General features: G+C 36.5%; 1 protein-coding gene across 1 annotated transcript in view; it reads left to right on the top strand.

Annotated features, from left to right (window-relative positions):
• DOK6 (docking protein 6) overlaps positions 1-23,790 on the top strand; it is a 448,396-nt gene that overhangs the window by 281,900 nt on the left and 142,706 nt on the right. Inside the window, exon 4 of the mRNA XM_064379032.1 lies at positions 7,686-7,805. Coding sequence (XP_064235102.1) covers positions 7,686-7,805 — 120 coding nt within the window. The remainder of the gene's footprint in view (positions 1-7,685; positions 7,806-23,790) is intronic.

Below are 23,790 nucleotides of genomic sequence, written 5' to 3'. Positions count from 1 at the left end.
CATCCTATTAAATTAATTTGTGTGCTTGGAAGCTTTCCTATTAGAAAGAAATAAAATATTTGGCCTTTGTATTTGTTTTGGTGTTTTATTACTAACATAACAAATTGCCACACACAGTAGCTGAAAGCACTACAAATTTATTATCTTGTGGTCCTGAAGGACAGAAGTCCAACACTGGTCCTCCTCAGAAGAAAATCAAGTTGTTATCAAGATGACAAAAATCAAGAAAATCAAGATAACAGCTTGATTTTCTTCTTTTGTTATCAATTTGATTTTTTTCAACTTTATTTATTGTTATCAACTTAATTAACTTGATTTTCCTTCCTTTCAGGAGGTCTGGGATAAATACACTTTCAAACTTGTTGGGGTCATTTGGCCAAATTCAGTTTCATGTTCATTAGGGACTAACTTCAAAATGTTTTTGTAACAAATTTGGCTATGTATAACAGTTTTAGAGCTCTGTATGATTTCAGACTTCAGGTTTAGATACCCATGTTGGTGGCTATGTTTTCATATTCCTGCACACAGCTCTTCCTGTCTGTTTCTGTCTCAGCTTCCAACCACCTCTGGAGAGTTGCACAGAAAGGAATTGCTTTCTGTGTCTTAGGAAAGCATGACTAAGATAAAGGGTCCTGATAGCACCTCTTCCTCAAAAAGTTGTCTGCTTGATTACTGTATTCTTGCGAAGACTAAAACTTGTGCATCAAATTTTCTATTGGCATCTATTAATAATTCTACCCCAATGCTGGCTTTCCATCACAGAAATACACTCATTCTCAAGGTGAGCTTCCCAGTTGTTGCAAAGGATCTTTCTTAAACTTGTACTTTTTAAAAAATATCCAGTTCCCATCTCTGCCCACACCCCCCTCCACCACCATTCTTTTCAGATCATTTACTGGTGTCGATTTCTGTTCTCTCTTGTTTTCTCTGAATTGTTGTAAGCCCTTGTGTCACTTACTAACCTCCATATTAAATAATTTTGCAATGAATTCTTGTCAAGCAAAAGAGCAGCACATTTGATTGTTCCATCAATTGCTGCTATTTGTCATTTGTTACTTTGGAAAATAGGTAGGGGCAATTTTCTCTTTGGCCATGTTTGAAAGCCTAATCTCACTCCTTCAATTCTGCTAAAATAAGTAGCAGAATAAGGTTTTCTATATTGAGCCCAGAAAGCTGATATATCAACCTGCTGTTAAATCAAGGCAAACAAGTTGATTATCTGCATAAAAGACACATTTAGGTGGTAACTCATTTCCTTGGCTCTAAGTTGACCTTTTCTAAGATTCCACTGTCATATCTATATAGAAAATAAAAATTTAATGAAGTGCTGATCAGAAATAAAATTTAAAGAGTTTATTCAAAACTTTCAGGTTGCATAAATAACCCTAATAAGGTTAAAAGGAAAAATAGCTCATAAGAAACCTTTTTGGAACAGATGATATTTTATTGTGACCTAAGTTCAATAGAGACCATGTCAGATATTGCTCTGTTTCTCTTTCTAATCAAAAGAGCTATTTTATCTAGATAAGTAAGAGTTATAAACTCCACTTAAATGGAGACAATGGAGACCTCAAAATATCCTCCTAGACGCTACTCACCAAATTATTTGCATTTGGCTGTGGAATTTTTTTGAATTTCTGGGAATCAACTGCAAATTATATATACTTACTTGTTCTACATTTATGTACTAGTTTCCATATCCAGATGTTGTTCTAGGATAAAGGGTGACTAGATCAAGTACGTTTCTTGCACTCCAGTTTCTTAAAGTTGACTGGGAAGGGCAGAAGAATAGCTCATCAATACGTAGGGGCTATGATAAAATTATGTACAGTGTTATGAAAATGTAGAGGAAAGGTGTCACATCTAAACATAGGTCTGAAGAGCTAAACTAAGGAGGCCATATTTGAACCACATTTTTAAGGACTAATTAGGTTTCAGTGAACTTTGTGGAAGGGAGCAAATGAGGACCACTCCACAGAAAGGAAATAAATGCACTTCCTACTTAGAAAGCTAATTGTTCTCCCATCTCTACACTGGTCAACTCTACAAATCTGACTTCAAAAGAAACAGCTTGCTCCTGTAGCCTAACCCAAGATATGTGCTTTTGATCTTTGCCAAAGCAAGTGTTTAGTTTTGTTTTTTTTTTTTTTTTTGAGACTGAGTTTTGCTCTTGTTGCCCAGGCTGGAGTGCAATGGCTCAATCGTGGCTCACCACAATCTCCGCCTCCTGGGTTCAAGCAATTCTCCTGCCTCAGCTTCCCAAGTAGCTAGGATTACAGGCATGTGCTACACATTTGGCTAATTTTGTATTTTTAGTAGAGACAGGATTTCTCCATGTTGCTCAGACTGGTCTCGAACTCCCAATCTCAGGTGATCTGCCTGCCTTAGCCCCCAAAGTGTTGGGATTACAAGCATGAGCCACCATGCCTGGCCATGATTAGGTTTTAACTGGTTTCTTGTCTTCCTACTATTTAAAAAAAAAAAAAAAAGGGAGAGAAAACTAAAGTCCATAAAACATCAGCAAGGCCAGTTAAGTAGAAGCTCATGCCACATCACGCCAGTTTTCAAGAATGATGAAAGCATCATCAAAATGTCTTATAATTTAATAGTTCTATAAATTTTAAATGACAGTAAGGGAGAATGTTATATTCTCTAAACAATAGCCTGTAAGAGAAACATTTTTCTTCACTTTACAGTAAAGCATGTATTTAAGACATTAATAAATATGAAAACCTTTATCATCAAATCATAGCAAATCTGCACAGAAGATAAGAATTAGATAGAATTAAGAATTTCTGCTTCTGCTGAAGACAAAACAAGATTATTTTATCTATGCTTTTCAAAGATTCATAAAAGCTAACTACAGAGAGAAGTACATACAATGATTTATTATTTTCACACAAAAAAGTGCTACCTGCATCATATATAAAGTAACATGAAACTGATGCAGTGCTATTTTTAATTTTGCAGTGTAATTTTTGGCTGATAGCACATTTTCCATATATATGTATATATATATGTGTGTGTGTGTATATATATATATATATATATATATTCACGATGAAAACTTTTACACTCTGTTTTCAAATATAACTCATTTTGGATCATTTAACTTTAATGTCATTATCTTAAGGACTAAATTTAGTGAAAGCAATAAAGCTTGAATCTAATTATTTAGTCAATAGGCATTTATTAAAGGCCTTCTGTGTAAAGACCTCTTTTCTTATCCCTGTGAGTCAGAATTAAAAATAGCACTGCATCAGTCCCGTGTCACTGCATTGCAAGACGCCATACTTTCCCCAGATTTCTGTGAAGGAGAGATGGAAAGACACTGAAACACTGGGAGGAGCCACCATCTTTGACTAGATTGGTTTTGTACTCCCATCATTTGCCCTCCAATCAGTAAAACCATTCATCACATCATTCATCATTTAATTTAATCTCTAGTCTCCATTTGTCTTATTATTCCCAAATGCCTTTCAATTTTCCTTTTGGAAATTACCAAATTTCTTCATTTAACTAATCACCTATATAATGAAAACGTTATTTGTGTTTCTAGTCCAGAGAAAAAGTTATTTACTCAATTAAAAATTTGAACATAGCTGCAGGCTATCTGAAAAAGGCATTTTAATGAAAAAGCACTTCATGAAGAGAAAAATAGAAAATTTCATAGAATGCTTTAATGTCTTTATTCTCCCATAAAGAAAGTTATTTACATATTATCTGTAAACTAAAAAGTTTGAAAGATAAAGCAAATGACAAAAGGCATTGAGACTATGGGAAAATAAACATTTTAAAATGCAGTAGTAAAATGCAGGTGAGTGGCACACCTGTAATTCCAGCTACTCAGGAGGCTGAGGCTGAGACAGTGGGTTCTGAACCCACCTGCCCAACCCACTAGACCCATGTATTGCATTCATATGGATTCTCAATTCTGTAAAAAAATATAAAAATGAAAAGTGAAAGATAATTCAGAGAAAAACACTAATTAGAAAAAAATTAACACTCAATAAAAGATTAAAAGACCTCGGTCCAGGTGCAGTGGTTCACACCTGTAAACCCAGCATTTTGGTAGGCCAAGGTGGATGCATCACCCAAGGTCAAGAGTTCAAGACCAGCCTGGCTAACATGGTGAAACCCCATTTCTACTAAAAATACAAAAAATTAGTCAGGCACGGTGGTGCGCGCCTGTAATCCCAGCTACATGGGAGGCTGAGGGAGTAGAATCACTTGAACCCGTGAGGCAGAGGTTGCAGTGAGCTGAGATGACGCCATTGTTCTCCAGCTTGGGCAACAAGAGCAAAACTCTGTCTCAAAAAAAAAAAAAAAAATACATAGAGCTTGCCTAGGAAAGAAGAACTAAAAATCATGGTTGTAATATTTGAAAGGCAGTGACTATCAAAAATAACTTTATAAAACCAAAGCTTTGTCTAAAATCAAAGAAAATCAGGTTATCTGCAACGAAACAGATCAAGTATACAGACTATAAAGGTTAATTCTTTTGAGGTGAAGTTTTAGGACTGATCTAATTGAGCCAAATGCTAGAAAATCATGAAAAGAATGAACTGATACTGTTTCTCACATTTTCTACATGAACTCAGAGCTATCCCCAGCTGTTACAGGATGTCACTCTTGCTGCCATGCAAATATCTTTCCCTCTGCCCCAGGCATCTTTGTCACTCCTCACAGACTCCTCCAAGACACACTCATACACTCACAAACATGGGTACAAAACACTCACACACTCATCAAAACTGCTGTGTACACACAAACTCACAGTATAAACTCACACACACACATACACACATTAATATACATGCACATGCACTCACAAACACACATCATCATTTTCTCCCTGCTTACCCTTATACCTTTCACTCTGCTGAGCCTTTGTCATAGTTCCTCAGTCTCTCCTAGCGAGGCTAACAGCCTTCCAGATCACCACATACCAAACCCACCTGCCCATCCCACCAGATTCTATGATTATTGACAGCAGAAATGGTGTGTTTTTTGTATAACCTCCTAGCACAGTGCCTGGCATACAGAGAGTTTACAATAAATAATTGTTAAAGGAATGAGCCCTGAATTGTAAGAATCTTTCTTCTCTCTCTGTCTCTTTGAAATAGTTAACAGTTCAGTCTTTAGTGTGACAGTATGTACTCTACTTTTATCATGCTTGCTATTTCTATTCTTATATGCTACCACTCTACTAAAATGCTGCAGCACTGGCTGCAAAAGACATCTTTCTGTGCCAGTAGGAGCCCACAAATACCTCTCATTGCTGTGATGGGAGACTTCTTTGTTCCAGCACTTACAGAAATTCTGCATTTAGTTCTACTTGAAAGGGTCCAATCCAGTTTCATAGAAGCCTTTAACTGTATGATTGCTTTGTCTCATTAAACCCTAGGACAAAAGACTTAATACAATGAAGGAGCGAATCATATTTTTTAACTATCTGGGCATGCACTGACTTAGTGCTTAAGGAGAACATTGGCACCAAGGTGCTTTGGCATATTTAACTTCCTTATTTTTACCCCCAAGTAGCACATTAAATATTTTCATCTTCATGTGTAGAGAACTGGAAATACTACTATATAGAATAATGCAGAAAAGATATTAATTGTAACTTTACATTATTTTTAAATTGTGGAGTCCTGTGAAAAATTAAAAATTTAAAAGAAAAACAACAATCATAGTGTCCCCGAGAGATATTTCACATTTCTTGATACATAGCATGTAAATTGGTTTAACCTGTAAGAGTTTGGTTGATTGTTAGAAAACCTTTTAAATCTTTTATACATTTTATAAATACTTATATATCTAATAAAAGTATTTTCAATATATGCTATTGTTGCTCCCATAAAATTTTTCTATGAAGTCTGGCATTTGTTTCCTAGAAGAAAAAAGTTTTGTTTGGGGTTTTTGGTTTTTTTGTGTTTTGTAAACCCTCAGCAAATGGTACATTTATTATATTGGTAGCCTTGTGATCAGAAAGGATTACTTTCTGGGTTCCTAAGGAAATGCCTGAGCAGCTAATCCCAGGCCTCTGACTCCATCCAAATGGGGAGCCAGGCCCTCCTGAAAATCTCCCTGATCCTTGACAGAGTTTGATAGTGTGACTTACACCAGTGAGGGGATGGTCCCTGATACATGCAAACTGTATTTTTGTAAATAAAATGAGAATTTTATTTTATGATGGGAACTTTGGAACTATTATTTTTATTAGAATAGGATCCCATGAGGAACTGCATATTCTTTTTTCTTTACTTTTAAAAGTATGCACAGTCTTGAAAAAACTAAAAATAAATGACAAATTTGTCTTCACATCTCATTAATGAAACTTATTTTTGCTTCAGAAGCAGCGTGACTAAGCTCAGAAAGAAAACATTACCTAAATTGATGGTGTTGACCATTGAGGAGAGCCCAGAATTGGTAGTGAGATCCCTGAAGTCAAGAAAATCTGTCACAGATAACTTTTTATGGGGATTTTAAAATGCCAAGGCAAAGGGTTAGGTGTCATCCACAGAGAGCAACAAGAGATTTACAGAATATCCATATTAAACTGCTCTAGTACAGATTTATGCTACATGGAAAAGTCAGAAACTTCTCTGGGCAGATGTCAATGGAAAGTTCTTATCCAATTTCTGTACAGTGATATTGGAGCTTGGCCTAAAATATTAAACCTCAGACCCTTTTTCAAATTTCTGCATGGTATAATAGCTGGAAGACTCAGTTGATTTCCAGTTCTGTTTTGGTGTTGACCAATGATTTGAGACACAGGTATGACCCTAACCCTTGGCTACCTCACTCACATAGGGCTTACACCAAAGTCAAATTCATTTACATTTATGAAAGCCTGTGAAAGCTTTAGATACGACAGTATTTTGTGTCAGTGGAACACATTCTAATGTTTTAACCAAGGGGAAAATGTGATTATAAAGAAATTTGGAGTTGATCATAGTTTAAAAAAAAAAAAAAAAAAAAAAGCAGTGATCTACTCAATGTCTTAGGTAATTAGAATTTTCCAAAGAGAAGAGATTAAGATTCTACCCCAATTTTTAAAAAAATAAGAATAGCCTAATTTGTATTGTTTACAGAGAAAATGATCACATTCTAGGGTTGATTTATGATCCATTTCAATTTAGAATGACTTTGGGATCAGATCTTCAACTCACAAAAATCTAAGTAACTTTCAGGAAAACGTTCGTTTGTTTAACCTGACATTTTTTCAACTATTCACTTTCATATTTACTTATTTTTTACATTGATATAAAATTAAATGTATTTATCATGTAAAGCATGATATTTTGAAGTATACACATACACACACACACACACATATATGTAGCGGGATAACTAAACCTGGCTAATTTATTTTTTTAAATAATTTTCCTCCCAAAATAAAATCAATCTAAACTTTGCTATATAGGAAACAAATATTCCCAGACTATTATCTGTAAATAAGATAAATTACTACAAATAAAATAAACCACTTAAAAATATAATCTCAAGTAGTGGGAATTAATCGTTGGGACTTTTTTTCACTTCCTAAATATAGTTTTTTGTGGTTTTTTAAAAGTGGGTTCTTAAACTCTTGCCAATTACCTGAAAAACTGAGTCAGGGAATATTCTTCCATCATTCCTAGGGAGCATTGCTTGACTGGTGATGTTGTGGTTACTTTCAGAGCTGGAGGCTGAGGAGTGGTGCAAGCACCTCTGCATGGAGTGTCTGGGGACCAGGCTCAATGACATCAGCCTTGGGGAGCCCGACCTTCTGGCGGCAGGAGTACAGCGGGAACAGAATGGTAGGTGTGAGACTGCCTTCCATCCCTTCAGAGTACCCTTGTAGTTGTAGCACTTTGAAATGGGAAAGGATCTCAGAAATGTTTCAGACCAACCATGTTTTTAAATTAAAGAGGTGGAGTACAGTGGTGTACACCTCTAATCCCTGCACTTTGGGAGGCCAAGGGGGACCCATCACTTGAGGTCAGGAGTTTGAGACCAACCTGGGCAACATGGTAAAACCTCATCTCTACTAAAAATACAAAAATTAGCTGGGTGTGGTGGCCCACACCTGTAGTCCCATCTTCTCAGGAAGCTGAAGCATGAGAATTGCTTGAACCCAGGAAGTGGAGGTTGCAGTGAGTCAAGATCATGCCACTGCACTCTAGCCTGGACAACAAGCAAGACCCTGTCACAGAAATACATATAATAAACTGAACAGTTCAAGTTATTAAGGAACTTTCACACGATGGTGCAGCAACTGGAGAAAATGCTAAGGTACAACCCAGGTCTCCTGGCTTCTTGTCTGTGGCATTGCCTTTTATCCTAATAAATAACTAATAGGTTAACTCGTTATACAGAAGGCTTTTGAATGCCTGGCACCACTCCAGTTTCTTTGAGAGTTGTTGAAGATTTAGAGTCTATATTAACAGATTCAGCTTCTCAGGTAATCAGTAGCTTTTAGGGCATTTGGCTAATACTACAAAGAGAAAAGCACAGTGAAGAAAATCTCAGGGTTTCACAAAACTGGGTTTTTTGTTTCTAACGATGTTTGCTTACTACACTGTTCTCTAGTTTAACGTGCATTTCTAATGTCTTTTAACAATTTATGCTGCATGTTCTTGATCAGCAACTCTAAATAACATAATTGAAGTAATATTATTCAGGCTGTCAGCATTCATTGATTGTGAGCTCATTTTAAAAAATATTATCACCACCACCAGATGATCAGATAGTGTAAAAATATAAACTTTTCGTTGTTGCTAAGTGTTGATGGTCAGTGTTTTGAAAGGTTGAAGGATGTTGAGGAAACTTGACACTATTTTTTAAGATGAAATTCTGGGCCTGGCACGGTGGCTCACACCTGTAATCCCAGCACTTTGGGAGGCAGTGGCAAGCAGACTGCTTGAACTCAATTCAAGACCAGCTTGGGCAACATGGTGAAACCCTATCTCTACAAAAAATACAAAAATTAGTGAAACTACATGTGTCTGTAGTTCTAGCTACTCCAGAGCTGAGGTGGGAGGATCGCTTGAGCCTGGGAGGCAGAGGTTGCTGTGAGCCAAGATTGGGCCACTGTAGTCCAGCCTCAGTGTCAGAGTGAGATCGTGTCTCAAAAAAAAGAAAAAGGAGGCCGGGCGCGGTGGCTCAAGCCTGTAATCCCAGCACTTTGGGAGGCCGAGGCGGGTGGATCACGAGGTCAAGAGATCGAGACCATCCTGGTCAACATGGTGAAACCCCGTCTCTACTAATACAAAAAATTAGCTGGGCACGGTGGCGCGTGCCTGTAATCCCAGCTACTCAGGAGGCTGAGGCAGGAGAATTGCCTGAACCCAGGAGGCGGAGGTTGCGGTGAGCCGAGATCGCGCCATTGCACTCCAGCCTGGGTATCAAGAGCGAAACTCCGTCTCAAAAAAAAAAAAAAAAAAAAAATATTATCACCACCACCAGATGATCAGATAGTGTAAAAATATAAACTTTTCGTTGTTGCTAAGTGTTGATGGTCAGTGTTTTGAAAGGTTGAAGGATGTTGAGGAAACTTGACACTATTTTTTAAGACGAAATTCTGGGCCTGGCACAGTGGCTCACACCTGTAATCCCAGCACTTTGGGAGGAAGAGGCAAGCAGACTGCTTGAGCTCAATTCAAGACCAGCTTGGGCAACATGGTGAAACCCTATCTCTACAAAAAATACAAAAATTAGTGGAACTACATGTGTCTGTAGTCCTAGCTACTCCAGAGCTGAGGTGGGAGGATCGCTTGAGCCTGGGAGGCAGAGGTTGCTGTGAGCCAAGATTGGGCCACTGTAGTCCAGCCTCAGTGTCAGAGTGAGATCGTGTCTCAAAAAAAGAAAAAAGAAAGAAATTCTGGAATTGTCTGTGGCTCATAAACGAGACAGCCTAGGTAAAAGAACACATGATAGCATGTTATTATAATCTCATCATTACTCACAATACTGTCAGCAGCCATTGATAGCTCATAGCCTATTGTAATACTATTTTTTATATGTTGCTAAAATGAAAAACTTTTCTGCTGATTAATCATAAGCATATGTAAGTACCAAACATTGCTTCCATGTGAATTTTTAGAAAGTCACAAAAGCCTTTCTATAGCTGTTTATCTAGCTTCAGGTTTATATTTCAGTTCCTCTCCCACACTCTCTCAAATTTCCAACTCTGATTTGTTTTCTGAGAGCAGCGCTTAGCACAGAGGGTCCATAATCATGCTATTTAAAATGTATGCTCTTCATTCACAGTTTAAGAAAAGGAAAAACCTCTTACTGATAAAAATCTGTCAAGTGCTACATAAAGAAAATATGAAAAAGTGAATAAATTAAGCTTATGAATAGAAATACTATGTGTCTCTGGTAGTGTGGACTGTATGATTTTTACTTTGAAGATTTGGAATTATATATGGTTTCTATCCAAATGTACAGTGTACTTCTTTGGTTTATCATAATTTTATTTCTACTTTGATAATAATGTCAAAGTAATTTGTCTAGAATATAAAGTTTTTAACATAGTTTTTTTTTTTTAGAATAGGACAGACACAGAATAAAATGCCAAAGCTACATAAAAAGCAGAAAGTTTCTTTAAAACACACACACATCAAAATAAAGAAGAGAAAAAATAATTCCTGTATACTTTACAGCAGACCTGAAATTATATCACCAATGCTATAAATGCTTTTCTTAGATTAATTTTGTTTAATAATCCTAACTTCAAACAAAAGGATATATGTGATTTAAAAATATAGTTAACAAATCTATGAGTAATTATTTAGCTAGGAAAGGTAATATTGGGTTTATTTAAATGGCCCACAAAGATGCATGATATCCTATAAGGAAATTGGCAACTTTAGCACACATGCTGGGCGACAGACACGTTCTCACTAAGACTCTTCAATGTTTATCATTAAAAGAAAAATTTTAATGCTAAAATGGGAGAATTTCCATTCCCTGGGAATCTCCTTAGCCTTGGAGGAAGTTCCTTATTTTACTGCCAAGGCCATGGATACAGCCATTGGTCAGGGTTCGTGAAGTCTGCATCCCCTCTCTTTAAAGAATTTCCATAAACTTTGATGATAATAGCTTTTTTCTGTTCCTCTTGGTCCATTCAGAGCTGGCTAGAACTTTTTAAAACTGGCATTAACACTTAAAGGAATAAATATTGAGGGAATATCAAGATTTCAGACTCTACTCTTGCTAGCTCAATAATCTAGTGTGTATACCCAGAGAGAACTGTACACACACACAGACTGGCACAATTTCATGGGTGAAATTCTTTCATTTTCTCATCAATAGGCTTCTCCCATACTTATGATAATTTCAATTTAGGATGCTCTCTCTAACAATCACCAGTAGGCTATAAAACCTCATAATAAAGACTAAGATATCTCATCTGTCAACTTGGACCCTCTCCCCGAGGCCTTGGAGTCAATACCGATTTACTAGACAATATACTCGCTTGTTTTACTTAAAAGTGTAGGGAAAGCATTTTAGATAACTAAAGTCTTTAAAAATAACATTGACTTTTAAAGCTGTCATTTCACTGACTCTCAATCACTCTTCCAGACTCTTCGAGCATAACACCTTTTTAAATAAACAAAATCTATCATTAGAGTGAATAGGCAACCTATATAATGGGAGAAATTTTTATCCACCTGACAAGGGCTAATATCAAGAATCTATGAAGAACTTAAATTTACAAGAAAAAAAAAATCCCATTCGAAAGTGGGCAAAAGATATTAACAGACACTTCTCAAAAGAAGACATTTATGTGGCCAAGAAACATATGAAGAAAAGCTCATCATCACTGGTCATTAGAGAAATGCAAATCAAAACCACAGTGAGATACCATCTCACACCAGTTAGATTGGCAATCATTAAAAAGTCAGGAAACAACAGATGCTGGAGAGGATATGGAGAAATAGGAACACTTTTACACTGTTGGTGGGAGTGTAAATTAGTTCAAACATTGTGGAAGACAGTATGGCAATTCCTCAAGGATCTAAAACCAGAAATTCCATTTGACCCAGCAATCTCATTACTGGCTATATAGTCAAAGAATTATAAATCATTCTTCTATAAAGACACATGCACACATATGTTTATTGCAGCACTGCTCACACTAGCAAAGACTTGAAACCAACCCAAATGCCTATCAGCGATAGATTGGATAAATAAAATGTGGCACATAAATACCATGGAATACTATGCAGCCATTTAAAAAAGATGAGCTCATGTCCTTTGCAGGGACATGGATGAATCTGGAAACCATCATTCTCAGCAAACTAATACAGGAACAGAAAACCAAACACTGCATGTTCTCACTCATAAGTGGGAGTTGAACAATGAGAACATATGGACATAGGGAGGGAAATATCTCACATGGCCTGTCGGGGGGTGGGGGCCTAGGGGAGGGATAGCATTAGGAGAAATACCTAATGCAGATGACAGGTTGATGGGTGCAGCAAACCACCATGGCACATGTATACATATGTAACAAACCTGAACGTTCTGCACATGTACCCCAGAACTTCAAGTATAATAAAAAAATAAAAATAAAAATAAATACACTGAAAACTTCTATGCAGAATATAAGAAAATTTTTTTAAAGAACCTGAGACATGAATAAATGCACTGGGGTATTAGGTTTATAAAAAACTAAATAAAATAAACAAAAGCATTAACTTCCTAATACATGGTTGAGGTCACTAATATATACAGATTGAATCTATCATGACAATTATTTGATAAAAGATTATTCAATCTTTTATTAAGACATTTTATTATTAAATTATATAACATATTCATCAGAAACATGATTTTATTATTTTGCCAGTAATAAACTTGGATTCAGTTTGCACTTTTTTTCCTAAGAGATAAGATACGTATGTGTGCAGAACTGATGTAATTACATTAATGTGGTTTGTGGTGATCTTGTGGTATTCTATCATTAAATAAAGCTACACCACTTAGTCTTTACCACAGCATTTTTGTGACATTCAAAATTGCTACTTCTCTTCTTGTGTTTCCCTGCCTATTCAGATAGCCTGGTTTTATTTAATCTGAGACTAGCTAAGAAGAGACATTTATGCAAATAATTTTTAAAGGTGAAAGATAATGTGTGCTGCTGAGATAAAAGTGGTTATTGATTAAATCCTTTGCTGTAATCATCTTTATCTACTGCTGTCAGCTGTTTTCGTATCGACTCAGAATCCCACATGGTATGGGGAAAGTTACATGAACCCAAGTTCACACGTACATGTGCACACACACACACACGCACACACACACACACAGACAAATCGAGGAAAATGTGCTCTGACATCAGATGACACTGCCACAGAAAAGTGCATACTTGGTAGACATTTCAAAGTTTAAATTCTTAAAATTTCCAGGATCTCCAGTCTTTCAGTAATATTTAAGATAGCCTATACTGACTGTAAAAATATTAATTTATGGTGTTATGGTTATTTGTAAAGGATTCACAACACATAACAGCAATTGTGGAAAACAAATGTTGCTTATTCATCATGAATAGCAAAAATGAACATCGTAACCAAGAAGCAACTCAGTTGTAGGAAACTCCTACAATTGCAGGTGGAAGTGGACACAAAGGATAGGTCCAATTTGCTATTGATGCAAGAGTTCTCCATCTAGAACAACAACAAGAAATGGAACCTCAGACTTTGCCATCTGGTTTTGATTTATTCGGAGTCAGACTGAAGAGTTTGCCTTTCTCTGGGACCCAGTGGCTCTGCTTATGAGTGGACTAGGATCAGCATACATTTCTTCTTTTAGCCTAAAAACATGTATAACTTTCTCGGAACCAAAGCAATACACTAGTAAGTACTGTTTCTAAAGTATTATCTGGTTGCCATGGTAAACATGCTTCCTACATTCAACTCAGACATCCTTGAGTGTCATTCATTCATTCTTGTCCCATCAAACAATTTGAGGACCTATGACATGTAAGAGCTAAACAAGAAATGTAAAACTGAACAAAGTATGGTTACTTTTTAGAAGCTTACAAAGTAGTAAAGGAGATAAACATAAAGTGTATAAATTAATGTTTTGTAAAATAATGTGTTACCAGACTACAAAAATCTCAGTAGCACAGATTTATAAGCGGATTTCATTGTTCAGGCACCGGTAAAAAGGCTAAAGTTGGGCTGAGTTAGACTGGATCGTGCCGAGATTGGCTCCAGGCTGCCAATAGACAATGCCAGGGTCTATTTCATCTGTCTCTCAGCCTCCTTACACTTGCAGCTTCCCAAAGCATGCTCTCAAAACAGAAGATGACAGTAATGCATGACAGTATGGCCAGATTTGCAACCCAATTTAAGCCTTTGCATATTTCATGTCCACTAAGGTTCCGTTGGCCAAAGCAAGTCCTATGACCAAGCCCAAAGTCAAGAAGGACAGTACACCACATGTATAAGGCCACAATAGGAGTTAGAATGTATGACCTCTATATAGGGAGAGGAAGTGAAAAACTGATTAAAAAATGATACAATCTACTGTCTCAGGTATAATAAAATATATGCCAAAATAAAAACAAAAGGAAAGTACTGTGGTAAAGTTGTGGATTAATTCTAATCAAAGTAGCCTGCTCTTTTCTTTTTATAATTACTTTGTATTCCTCTAAATTAGCTTTCTCAATCAGGCAAGTCTAAAACTCTTGATGTCCATCGGTGATTAAAGCCATTGTTAGCAGGACCTTACTCATGTAGAAAATAACCAATCAGTGACAAAACAATGGCAAAAGTAACAATCAGCTGCTATTCTGAGGATTTCCCCCCAATATCTTAATGATCTGGGATGAACCATATTCACTTGAATACATTCTTTATAACCAAACAGAAGAGTTTTCCAGGGTAATAATTTTGTCTGTGGGATGACACTGAGCAAAACCAAAACCAACTTTTGCATGGGGAGGGGGGGAACCCAAGTATATCCACGTCTGAATTTCTAAAATGCCACTTACATGCTCTAGCCTTGCCCAAAGTGAATTCCTAGAAATACTACTATGATGATGATGATGACGACCTGCTCTCTGAAGTGAGTGAATCAATCGGGTGAACTTAATACTATATGGCAATTGTGTCCCTTCCAAAAAGATGAGTTGAAGTCTTAACCCTCCATAACGTAGAATGTGACTTTATTTGGAAATAGTTTCTTTGTAAAGGCAATCAAGTTAAAATGAAGAATTAGAGTGGGCCGTAATCTAATGACATCCAATGTGTCACTATAAAGAGGGGAAGTTTGGACTCAGAGACAGATATGGACAGGTGAGATGATGTGAAGATGTATAAGAAGATGGCCATGTGACTGGAGTGATGACGCGTCCACAAGCCAAGGAACATCACACATAGCACACAAACACCAGAAGCTGGAAAAAGCAAGAAAGGATTCTTCCGCTGAGCAGCCAGAGAGGATGGCCCTGCCGACACCCTGATTTCAGACTTCTAGCCTCCAGACTTGTGAGATTATATATTTCTGTTATTTTAAGCCATCCAACTGTTGGCACTTTGTTATGGTAGCCCTAAGAAACAAATACCAGCCTTGTGTGATGGTCACAACATACATTAGTAAAGCTGTTGAGAAGTCCTATAACAAATCTGTTTAACTTTGTACAATCCAACATTTCCCAAACTCACTTGACGTAGGTGCCTCCTTCTGCAGATAACATGCATTCATATACTGTGGGACTTGTGTTCCATGAAACACATATTTGCAAATGTTGATAGAACCAACAGAGACTATTATCTACAGTGCTGAAAGGCAATGATCATGGGAGCAGCCCCTCTAGAAGAAGTAAGATGACACTAATGGATGCAATACAAAGTTGCATGTACCATAGCAATTTTGCCTACCATTATGTTGCACTGTTTTACTTTTATTATTTGATTTATATAGACGCCGCATATAATTTTGAAAAACACAAATTATAACCACCACTTTTCTCACTTGGTCTTCAGTACACACTAGCCTAGAAAAAGGTCAATGCTATGTGTAATTTCTCCCTACACTTTGCCATAGACACTTCAGGGAAGCAAAAGATGTTTTGTGTGCTTCTCTTCTGACAATGTCAAACATAAATGATCCATTTGTCTATGTCTAACTGTGCTGATATAAAGGAGACATATGCATGAAGGAATACCTTGAAGCACCAAAGGATCTATCCTGGCTCTTTTGCCCTGGGGACATCCCTTCCATCAGCAAGAATGAAGATGCAGATTTTGAAAGCATTCATAGCTACCTAAGGTGAAAAGCTTTTGGGGGAGAATACTGAACTCAGACTTACTGCTCCAAGGTATGTGCAAGAAAATGAAAAGAATGGCTTGGGAAAGAAGAGTTCTATGGAAAATAAGAAATAGATCCCTTCATTGCCTTTCCTCTTCCCATGGGAGGTCAAGTGGGTTGTGACATGTGCTTATATTACCTTGTATAAATTGGAGGTTTCTTCAAAAGAAGACTAGAATGTGATTTTCCCTATTGGGTTTAATGAAAGGCATAGGACAAGTAGCAGTCAATGTTATTGGAAGCCAGAGAGATATGAGAAAGTAAAGAGCCTCACTTGTCTCAAAATTGAGTGTGGCATGGAGAGGGTGCTCAACTTTTCCTTAGGTGCAGACTGGACCCCAGATGTTATCTGGAAGCAGAAACTGACATGGCACAGGGAAGCAGAGAGAAAACTTTATTGGGATACAGGCACATGCAAACAAGATAACATGACCCCTTTTCCTCTGCTAACTCCTATGACTACGTCGGTTCTACCAGCTTTCAACTCAGCCTACAGGAAAAGGCAAGGGTGCTCAGGAATTGAACTCTGAATGACAACAACAACAACAAAAGTGGGTTAAATCAGTCCTCATTTGACGGAAAATGAATACAATTTAACACAAAAACAAAATATAATCGTTATAAAGTCAATATATTATATTGGGATTTCATTTTTTGGTATGCATAAGTTTTCATGATCCATTTCTTTTCTGCTGTACTAAAACAAAATATTGTATGAAGCTGGAAAGTCAAATACGTAGCCTGTCAAAAAAAAAAAAAAGGTTGACAAAGTTACTCTATCCTCAAGTTCTATTCTACTTTTTACATGCTATGAGGCTGTGGTCTGATTAGTGAAATTCTCTTAATCTCTGCTTCCTACTTTGCATTGAGGATAATGACAGTCCTTCTCTCAGAGAATTGTTGTGAGGACTAAATAAGATATGACTTGGAAAGCAGGCAGCAGAATGCCTGGCGGGAAAGTCAGTTTTCTCTGGATGTATGTGAACATCTCCGTCGCATTCACGTCGGGCATGTGTTAAACAAGGGAATTCTGGGCTCACCCACACCTACAAAGTAAACATCTGGAGGCGGAGGCCAGACATCTCTATTTTAACAATTCCAGTGATGCTCATATATACACTAAAGCTTGCAAATAGGGGGTAATTTACTGTCAATTATAATTAGCTTTAAAAAAATCTACCATTGATTTTAGGAATTTGCATATTGCTTGAAAAAGTTTCAAAAGTACTGGCAAAAATTTTGTCATAGTATCTTTGCATTATCATTTTGATATCTCTTTATAGTATGGTGGCATCCTTTGCATTCATTCCTTTTGGCCATGTGTGGGTTCTTTTCTTAGTTGGCATCACTATACTTGTCTATGTGTTAAACCTCTTTTCTGTATTTTGTGAGCTGAATTTGTTTCACTCAAAACGTAGGTTTTGAAGTCCTAACCTCTGGTTCCTCAGAATGTGACAGTACTTGTAGATAGTATCTTTAAAGAGGTAATTAAGGCATAAGGAGAGTATACAGGTGAGCCCTAATCCAATATGACTAGTGTCTTTATAAGAGGAGGAAATTTGAACACAGACACAGAGGGAAAACCATATAAAGCTATAGGGAGAAAATGACCAAGTACAAGCTGAAGAGAGAGGTCTCAGAAAAAAAAAACCAACCCTGCTGGCACCTTGATCTTGGACTTCCAGCCTCCAGAATGGTGAGAAAATGATCTGTTCTTTAAGCTACCCAGTCAGTGGTACTTTGTTCTAACAGCTCTTGCAAACTTTGTATATTTTTTATTTTATTGATTTTGCTCTCATTCACTATTACTAATCATTCAGCTGCTCTATAGTTTTGGGCTTAATTGCTGGTTATTTTTCAAATTTAAGATAGATATTTCAATAACTAATTTGTAGCCTTTCACTTTAACGTATTTTATAAAGTTCTACATTTTTCTTTGAGCACAGATTAAGATGTTCACATCTTCAGAAGATCTTCGAAAAGTTTCCAACATACAGAATTCTCACAGTCAGGAAAACAAACCATAGATGTAATTTTTGATAAATCTGGCAATAGACACTTACAGTGACTCACTCTATGTGTATTTTGAATATTTATTGGTAAGGAATTTCTGGAAAGCAATTTAGCAGTGTGTGATACTTACAGGAGTTTATAGTATTTGCTCTAATGATTCAGATTTTAGTACCCAATGTAAGTTAATAATCAAAGATATTTAAAATTATCTAAAATTTATATAAAAGAATATAGTAAACTCTATGAACCAATATAAAAGGACTGAATTATTCAGCAGATCAAGCTAAAAATTGGTTATTTTATTGCAGCTTAATTTATATTAGATGAAAATTGGCTTACTTTTAATATTCATTAAACAGACAATTTAAATAAATTATAGCATAGTTATATAGTGTAATATTATGCATTCCTTAAAATTTTCAGACCCTTTAAATATTTAATAGTTTCTGAAAATCCTTGTAAGTGCAATATACAAGGTTAAATACTTTCAGTGTAATAATTGTGTGTGAATATGTTTGTATATTATGGTACAGTATAACAGAAATGTTGGTAAGGTACAACAGTTAATTTTTTAATTTTTAAAAATAATTTTCTGTATTTGCTGCAATGACATGGTTTACTTGGAAATGCAGATAAAATCCATGCAATAGTCAATTCTTATAAAGCAAAAAAGAAATTTCTGGGGAATTTTAAAAAGATGCTGTGGATTTTTTTTTCAAGAACTGATGATTCTTCAAAAAATATAAGAGTTTCGATTCACAGTGGTCTTGGGCATTGAGCAGATGGCACCTGGCAACTAAATCTGTTGCTATTTCCACATTATAATAAAATAAATGTTGATGAATTTTAGTTCTGTGGTGGAGATGGGGGTCACAATTTCTGAAGAGTTCTACAGATTTTGACAAGCATAAATCATGCTTTGTTCATTGGTGGTTTCATTGCATTATACAGATCTCAGGATGGGTCTAAATGTGCAAACATCTGCCTTCTCAGTGTGGCTCAGCTTCTGAAGCTGCTAGAATTGAAGAGTGACCACTGCAATAATCATCTATTATAGAAATTTTGGAGATAAGAATATAAAGAACAGAATGATCTTGAAAGTTCTCATCTTCTATATAATATCTTGCTCTATTTAGTTCCTTTAGCATTTCACGTAACTATTAAGAAAAAGAACAAAGCAGATTGTTTAAACAATGGAATGAACCTAGATTCCAAATTGACATGAATACTCAGTAATAAATTCCAAGCATTAGGTCAGTTTTTCTAATACCAGATTCTTGAGGACTTAAGATTAACACTTAATATTAGACCAGTGTCTCTGGTCTTTTGCCTAAATAACATTTCGTAGTTTTATATTCTTATGAAAATTTCATGTTTTCATTGGTATGAAGAAGTGTTAAAGAATATAGAATTGGGCCAGGCACAGTGGCTTACATCTGTAATCCCAGCACTTTGGGAGGCCAAGGCAGGAGGATCACCTAAGGCCAGGAGTTCAAGACCAGCCTGGCCAACATGGTGAAACCCCGTCTCTACTAAAACTTAAAAAATTAGCTGGGCGTGGTGGCAGGCACCTGTAATTCCAGCTACTCAGGAGGCTGAGGCAGGAGATTTACTTGAACCCAGGAGGCAGAGGTTGCAGTGAGCCAATATCTTGCCATTGTACTCCAGCCTGGGCAACAAGAGCAAAACTCCATCTAATAAAAAAACAAAAAAGAGAATACAGAATTGAACTTTCTTGTCTCTGTACTGTGGCCACAGAACTATGGATGGTGGGTGAAAACAACCAGGAAATGTTAAGAGAGATGTGAAGGGAATTCTTTGAAAGTCTTTTATAGGAGAAGAGCAGAAGGGAGGGGCATTTACCCCTCTCAAGCCCCATGAAAGAGGAAGGCCAAGACAACTACTTGTAGAATTTTGGTTGTTTGTCAGGAGGGGAGACTGGCTTCTCCCCTCACCCATCCTGGCAGAACTGTAGAATCAGGTAGTGCTGCACCAGCTGGTACCCGAGCAGTGTGCAAGAGAGCTTGGGGAAGAACCCGAGTTTGGGGAATTAGTGGTTTCAGTTTTCACCATGGTAAACCTGAGGTCAGGATGCAAGATGGATCTGAGGCTGTTTGTGATATCCAAACAAGGAGAATGGGTCAGCAACTGGACAAGATACACTGCCACATTTGGTGGGACAAGTGCACATCTTGAGTCATCTTGAAAAGACCCACACCAGAAAAACTCTCGCCTGTGAGAAGGAGCTCCAGCAGAAAGAAGATAAAGATAGAATGCAGAAAATAGGAGCCAAGGCTAGTAGGCTCCATGTCTAATCAAGGCATCTCCCCTTCAGGGAGCAAGGGAGACATCTGAGGTGTTGGGATGGATCTTAGGAACATAGCATATACCCCAAAGAGAGAGGTAGCATTTGAATACATCTTGTTATTAAGAATTCAAAAATAAAGAAGAACTTTCAATAGTAACAACTCTTAAGGAATTTACCCCCTTTTCTTTTCATCATTCTTACCCTGGAGAAGTCAAAAGCAAAAGAAAAAGGAGCGGGGAGAGTTGCCGGGGAAAGAAGGTGATCGAACAAGCAGGAAAGAGCATATTCTATCTTTCCCATTCTCATTGCTGGATTCTAGTAATGGACTTGACCTGAAAGAAGAGGAGAAACTGCCACTTGAGACTAAAATTTCTCAATTACACCAGTCAACTAATCTGACACATAAAGATGACAATATCCTTATGGGTAATAGTGAATTAAGCACTAATCTCTGCCTAAGATATCGCCAGGGGCAAGAAGGGGAAATTTCATAGTTGTTTGAGAGCAGGGTGGAAGAAAAACCATTTTCCTAGATTGCACCGTACTAAAGTTGGGTATTTTAATGAATTAGCTGCAGTGACAGATTTAACTTAAATAATGTCTTCCATAAATATTGGATTTTTTTATCATGTGATATTTTGAAACAAATTTGAGGACTCTTGCCATCAGAGAATCTGTTAAATCTTTAAAGTTATTTTGACCCATTAGTTGTATACAGAAGTGATTCTTAAGTTTATGGAATCACTCGTTAATAGAAACAATGAAGTGAAATTCTCCTATGTAGGGTTAACATCTGCTGTTTATGCTCAGATAGGCCCAGGCCATCCAAGTTTTGGCTGTGACTAATTATATATACTTATGGGGAAACCAATAGATGGGTATAAAGTACAACAGAATGTAAAGAAAAAGTAATTATCCAATACGGCTACCTTGAATCATTATATAACCAGTTTACATCTGCTGTATACATTTATGTAAATATTAGTTTTATCTAAGTTACTTAATAATGCCTATTTTAATTAATGAATTTTAACAAATATTTAAGCCTCATGAGATACAGGTTCAATTTTGCACAAGGAATTGTTTACAGCCCAAATCATTATGTCACCAACGATCTAAATAAAGAATGCCTTTCCTTTTGTACAATTTCTTCTTTTGAGCCATTTTTGGCTTTTAAGAGGAAGAGAAGGTACAAGTATAATATAAGAAGTTCACACTCACTTAGCTGCACATATTGTTAGATTTAACTCCTCTCTGTGGAAAACCTGAGTTAATATTTATGAATCTCTTGATTTCTGAAAGATTTACGTCTAATACTTCTTTCCATGTTCCATTGTTTTTTTTTGACCTATGACTTCTGAAGTAGTGGAAGAAATGGAATACAGTGGATAAAAGTGTTCAGTAACAAGCTAACAACTGAAACTTCTTTGAAAATAAACAATGTTTTGGCCTCCAGTGGACATTTTTCAAATTTATTCTAATGAAGTAACATACAAAAGTGCATTTTATGTCTATGCAGTCACAATCCACTGAATGTTCACCATGTGTTAGATGCATAGTTATTTTAATACATACATTCCAAAAGCCTCTCTCGATAGAGTCTTATTTAGTATAAGGGAAATTCAGCTGAACAGATATGTCTGTTTTCCTGTACGGTTCTCCATTAAACATAGTTTTCCATCTGTATTCTTACAAAAGAGAAATTATCAAGGGGTTGAAGGACTTGTCACCTGTTTGTTTTCTGTGCCCTCATTTCTACTCACTAGATGGTGTGTTACTTGCTGTCAGAAACCCTCGTCTCTGATCCTTTGCTTCTCAAGGCAACTGCAAGCTCCACTTATCTCCACCTGCCAGTCTCAGACTCACAGCTATACTTGGATTTGTTCCTGCATAAAATAGACCTATTTAAAAACTCACTGGCTGACAGGGAAGATTTCAGTTCTTCCTGGCACTGATGACCCATTCAATCCCCTCACGCTCCACCTGGAGCCTTGCTGCCCCTTTTCCCCGAGTGCAACCACCCTGTCTTGCCAGCCTGGGATCTATTCAATTCGTCTAAGCCTGGTTTTGCAATCCCATCTAGACTCCTGTTGTAGTTGTAGCCTTACTCCTGTATCTCAGGCCTTCTTTGGGCATGGTCTATTCCTTTGGACCCCATCATTCAGCCCTAGTGAAAAAAATGCCCTTGTAAACATAATTGCAGATTCAGTACTAGTATCTTTGTTGGATGCAATATTTATATAATAAAATTATTTATATATTTTATTATAGCATAATTATATAATATTTACAATATTTAATATTTCACTTTGCTTTTTGTTTTAACCATTTAAAATTAAATTATACTTTCTTACATATTAGTTAATATGGGACTTTTAATTTTCCCAACATGCAAATTCATAGGCAATGTGTTTTTAACTCTGTAGTTTTAAATGTTTTGTGAATAAACACATTTTGATTTGTTATTACAATTAGAATTACTAATTAGATTAGTAGAATATTTATGTTTTAGGATATTATCATTATTTAGACAATTAGTTTCCTTTTCAGTACTGTTGGGTATTTGGGGATAAGTTGTTCAGTTTTCTTTAATAATGTTTTATTGTCGTTGTCAAACATCTTATAAGAAAAATAGCTGGAATACACATATCTTGATAAATTGTAAACCATCTTTCATGTCTCCTTTCTTTCTATGCCCCCATCTCTTCCTTCATTTCAATTCGCATAAGAACTCTTTCTTACCAAATCAGACATGAATCAGTTGAGATGAGATTAAGTTATTTAGGCAGATATTAGATAACACTTCTGAAAAAAATAAAAAAAGTGCTGGTTTGTTCTGCTGGTACATGGTATCATTTTCCAAAGTCATTCCTCATGGTTTCTCTGATACTGCTACTTCCCTGCCAATATTTTTAAAGTATCACAAATCAACAGTTCTCAAAGTGTGGTCCCAGAGCAGTAGTGTCAACATCTCTTGGGAATAAACAGAAAATGTAAATTATCTGGCTCCAACCCAGCCCTACTGTACCAGCAATGAAAAGATTGGAGGGGGCACAGCATTCTGTGTTCAAACAAGGCCTCCAGGTAATCCTGATGCACACTGAAGTCTGAAAACCATTGCTATAGGAAATAAAAACCACACGTGGGTTCTTAAAGTT

The sequence above is a fragment of the Aotus nancymaae genome, unplaced genomic scaffold (assembly GCF_030222135.1).
Source record: "Aotus nancymaae isolate 86718 unplaced genomic scaffold, 86718_ANA_hifiasm-v0.15.2.pri h1tg000020l, whole genome shotgun sequence".
Taxonomy (NCBI): domain Eukaryota; kingdom Metazoa; phylum Chordata; class Mammalia; order Primates; family Aotidae; genus Aotus; species Aotus nancymaae.
Note: the sequence above shows the minus strand (reverse complement) of the source record. Positions and strands in the feature narration are given on the sequence as shown.